General features: G+C 52.2%; 1 protein-coding gene across 1 annotated transcript in view; it reads left to right on the forward strand.

Moving 5' to 3' along the window:
• Positions 1-2770, forward strand: part of MONBRDRAFT_12935 (uncharacterized protein) — a gene marked incomplete at both ends in the record, with an annotated part of 3902 nt that extends 1132 nt beyond the window's left edge. Inside the window, 2 exons of the mRNA XM_001750816.1 lie at positions 1193-1401; positions 2711-2770. Of these exons, the coding sequence (XP_001750868.1) occupies positions 1193-1401; positions 2711-2770 (269 nt within the window). The remainder of the gene's footprint in view (positions 1-1192; positions 1402-2710) is intronic.
• Between the last annotated feature and the right edge of the window lie 2139 nt (positions 2771-4909).

The following is a 4909-nucleotide window of genomic DNA, read 5'->3' on the forward strand; positions in this document are numbered from 1 at the left end:
TCATCTCCCTCTCTCTAAGTTCATCTCTCTCTCTCTAAATCTCCCTCTCTCTAAGTCTCTCTAAATTTCTCTCTCTCTCTCTCTCTCTCTCTAAATCTCCTCTAAATCTCTAAATCTCTAAATCTCTAAATTTCTCTCTAAATCTCTCTCTCTAAATCCCTCTCTCTCAATCTCTCGCTCTCTCTAAATCTCTCTCTCTAAATCTCTCTCTCTCAATCTCTCGCTCTCTCTAAATCTCTCTCTCTAAATCTCTCTCTCTAAATCCCTCTCTCTCTAAATCTCTCTCTCTAAATCTCTCTCTCTAAATCCCTCTCTCTCAATCTCTCGCTCTCTCTAAATCTCTCTCTCTAAATCTCTCTCTCTCAATCTCTCGCTCTCTCTAAATCTCTCTCTCTAAATCTCTCTCTCTAAATCCCTCTCTCTCTAAATCTCTCTCTCTAAATCTCTCTCTCTCTTACTTAGGGGAGAGATGGGCAGAGCGCAGTAGAAGAGGTGAATTTATGTGCCTGCGTGTGTCTCAGGGAGTTTGCACACACACACACACACACACACACACACACACACACAGACCGTGCGGCGCAACTCGCGGGCGTTGGCATCAATATGAGACGTTGTCACCGTCAACAGTCAAACGGCCAGCGTGACTGTGTCAGCCTTTGACAGCATTTCGTTGACGGCTGCCAACGAGCTCTCCCTCTCGGGGAACGCAATAGTTATGGATAACCTTCCGGTGCTGGCGGCTGATGCAGGGGCAGCCGCCTTTCAGCTCTGCGCTTGTGCTTCGGGCCAGCTCTACCGCGTGGCAAGCGGTGCCGCTTGTGCTACGGGCGTGTCTCTTTGCTAAGTAACCCGCCATATCCGCAGTCCAAGCTTGTTGTCCCTTGGACGTGTTTCGCGTAAACATGTTGATATGATGTCTGTGGATGTTCCAGTCGTCTCCTCTCTTCTTCTCTGAACTTGAGCTCGTACCTGTCGCCTTGAAACCAAGTCGATTTTGATTTTGATTTTTGTTTTTTTTTCTTTACAATGTTAAAGAGAAAAGCACAGTGTGCTAAGCGCCGAAAGCCGTGAATGGAGCGGTCTTCGAAGCATCCTCAATGCCAGTGCGATGTCTGAAGGTTTGGCAGTTGGCAAGCATAAAAACGTATTTTGACTGGCAGGCAGACGCTTCCTTCACCTGCCTACGTCGCAGAGTTGCCAAGCGCGATCCAGAGAGTGCAGGGGTTGCGATGTGATGATCGCCCACACAAGCCGGGCGCCGAAATGAATCGTGAGGCACAGTTCGGCCTCTGTGATCTCAGAGTAAAGCGAGCACAACGCGCCGCGGACTTTGTGGCTGTGGCACGGGAAGAAGCCGAGATGATGCGCATCCAAGAACGATATTATTCACGCATCACTCCAGTCAGTCCACGGTCGCGTTCAAATGCTCAAAAGCGAATCATGCGAGCAGAGAGGAAAGGATCTCAACACCAAAACCGAATGTTCACACGGCCTCGAGTTTGGCATCATTCGATCGTGTATAGGACACCACCAGCTCGGGATAGATGTGTGTATGGTCGTAGATGGCCACCTTGCGAAATTCGCCACACGGTGTAGCGATCACCGAGTCATGTCTGTAGAAAAGGTCACAGGCAATCGTCGTGTCAGGTCCAAAGTCGACCAGAGGTACTCGCGGCTCAGAACCAACATGCAACGTGTCTGTCCGGCGCACCGCTCATTGTCTGGTGCGCCTGGCAAGAGCAGTGGGGCCAGTGCTCCACAAGGTGGTGCTTCATGGACCTAGGCATGACCCAACAAAACTCGCGTGACAATAAGCATGCGCTCGCCATCGAGTCCACCATTGGTGTCCTGATGACTCTCTAAAGTCATACACAAAAGCGCATCTGGTATCAGAGAACAGCAGCGCATTTCGATCAAATCAGTCGCAGTTTCAAACCCCACCTTGCCAAAAATGATCGAACAAGTAAACGCCAAGAACATAACTTGTGAAAGCCCGCGCGGCTACCAGCAAAGGGATGGTCGCGGCCCAAGCGCACAATCTTATCGCGCAGCGATTGCTCGGACATGAAGCAGCCGGCGCCTTGACAGGGTGTATCACGAAGCAAAGCTGGACAGCCCGAGAGCACATCCGAGGTGGTGGTGACAAGTCGATTATAGTGCTCCTATCTTGTGAGGCGGTGCAGCATCTCCCGTCGCTTGCTGCTGTACCGTTCCCACAGCACGGGGGTTTTGCACACGTGCCACCCGCTGCCCTGCAGCGTTACCTGGTCCTAGCCCGTCAGCACTCAGCTGCTGCTGCGGTTCAGCCACCTAGTCACACAATAAATTCAAATCAGTCGGCTTGTCAAGATAAAAAGAACAATCTTAGTATGACGATGTCAGCAAGCAACGCACCTCTGACACGAGCTCGCACACGTCGCACAAAACGTCAATGGCTGGCCCAGCAACTTGGGCGCTGCACACTCTGCCCGGTGCTGAAGAGAGTTGGGCGCTGCTTGAAATCTCTTGCAAGCAGGCCCTTGTTTCCTTGTACAAACCGCTCGTCGCCTCGCACACCTGCACACAAACACCACATGTCAACAACAACAACAACAACAACAACAACAACAACAACAACAACAACAACAACAACAACAACAACAATAACAACAACAACAAGATTCGCCTCGGGCGAGAGGTCAGTCACCGGGTTTCAACTGTTGGAATATAGCAAACTTCCAATGCTTCTTGGGTTGCTGTCAACTCGGCCATACTGCGCTTTGCCATCTAGTCCAAACATAGCATGCCATTCATGCGAGTCCACTCGATGCAACAGTCGAGACGACACCTTGGTTTGCACACGGTCATTTGCTCGGCCGTGTCTCCAGAGTGCCGAGCTTGAGTGTGGATTAGGCTGCCAAGAGCGCTGGTCGTCTCGGCCAAGAGTCGATGAATTACAACCGCCGTCATCCAGAAGGTCGCGGCGTCCCCAAGCGTTGGCCGATACAGGTACGTGCTCGTTTGTCAATGAAATGCAGCATAGTCGCCGGGCGTGTCCAGCTTGCCTGGCTTCTCCAGCCAGCTACTCAGCCTGTGCTCCAGAAGCTTGCTTAGCAACAAATACATGAAGATTAGCATGCTGATTTCCTGATCCATTTATGGAAAGGTATGCCGTTCATTCAGGGACAGCCAGCTGTCAGGCTCCACAGCATGTGAAAGGCCAGTTTTGGGTTTGCGAGGAAGCGGGCCGTGTTGAGGAGGCGTTTTGAAAAAAAGGTTTGAAAGACGTCCGTCGGGACGAAACAAGAAATTTGGTGGTGTCGTGAGGTCAATTGAACCAGCTGCGGTCTGCAAGCATTCATAGTGACCAGACCAAGAGGTGTTACAACAAACAAACAAACAATAACGAACAACGGTGAACACAAGCATATCGGACAAGACTGGCTGCAAAGACATTGCAAAGCTCGCGGGGTCGACGCATGTGCCCCCTAGAGGGAGGGCACGCCTCAGTTCGTGAAGGTGCGTATGTTAGTCAGGAAATGAAGTCGCGCCAGCTCCATAGGGGCTCCTGTGGGAAGACCCCTCATCGATAACGCTGATTGTGTGCAAAAGCATCAGGACAAAGGGCTCTGCCGCTCACAACAAACTAGCACCTAGTCCAGCTCATCCTAATTGGCCGTGTAGTATACAACCAGCTCCGGATACATTTGGGCATTCTCAAACACAATCACCTCGTGGAATTGCCCAGAGGGTGTCGCGACAACAGAGTCATACCTGAAGAAAATTCAATGGCAGATGCAACAAGTCAGATCAGGTGGTGGACAGAGGTACTTTGCTGAGGGCAACATGCAACAGATGGTCGATTTTGCCCAACGCACCGCTCGTTGTTGGGCGCACTGGGCAGGAGCGGTGGCGCCAGCGCCCCAGAAGGAGGTGATGGATGGACATGGGCATGGCCCAGGAGTGCTCGCGAGATGACGAGCATTCGTTCGCCGTTGGGACCGGCACCGGCGTACTGATGACTCTGAAACCATGTAAGCACATTGCGTCAGCACCACAGCACTTGGGTAAACAGGCGAGATTGACGGCCAGCGTTGCCATACCTTGCCGGGATGGTCGGCCAAGTAAACACCAAGACCGAATCGGTGACCAGCGCTGCTGCCAGCAAAACGCTGGTCAAGGCCCAGGCGCACAATCTTGTCGCGCAGAGATCTGTCTGGGGCGATGCCGTGGAGCAACAGGCGCTCTTGACAGGATGCATCGCGAAGCAGAGCTGGAGAGCCCGAGGGTGCATCTGATGTGGCCGTTTGGAGCTGATCATAGTGCACTTGACTTTTGATACGATGCAACATCTCTCGTCGCTTGGCGCTGTAGCGCTCCCACAGCACGGGGTTGTGCACGCGCTCCACTCGTTGCACTGCGATATTCGCTGGTCCCCGCCCACCGGTGTTCAGCTGCTTCAGTAGCTCACCCACCTACCCACCCAGTAGATTCAAATCAGACGACTTGCGGAAGAACCAAAAAGTTAACAAGCAACGCACCTCTGAAATGAGCTCGGGCGCATCGCGCAAGACATCAATGGCTGGCCCGACTTGGGCGGCCACAGGTCGTTCTGCAATCTGCCCGGCGCTGAAAAGGCTTGGCCGTTGCTTCGGATCTGTTGCAAGCAAAGCCCGCGTTTCCTTGTACAAATCACTCGACGAATCGCACATCTGCATCAGAGAAACCAACGTGAGTTTCTATCACATTAGAGGCGCGGTGCCCAGTTGTCGTTTCAGAGAATCACAATACGCTTACCTCAGTCGCCAAGTGCGTAAAACCGAAATTTGCATTCTCTGCTCCTGCATCCCATGTGCATTTGTCAACAAGCTGATCTGTGGGTAAACGAGCAGGCGGCACCGTTTGTGGATACATGTACGTGTTGTAGACT

Source organism: Monosiga brevicollis, genomic scaffold (assembly GCF_000002865.3).
Source record: "Monosiga brevicollis MX1 MONBRscaffold_49 genomic scaffold, whole genome shotgun sequence".
Taxonomy (NCBI): Eukaryota; class Choanoflagellata; order Craspedida; family Salpingoecidae; genus Monosiga; species Monosiga brevicollis.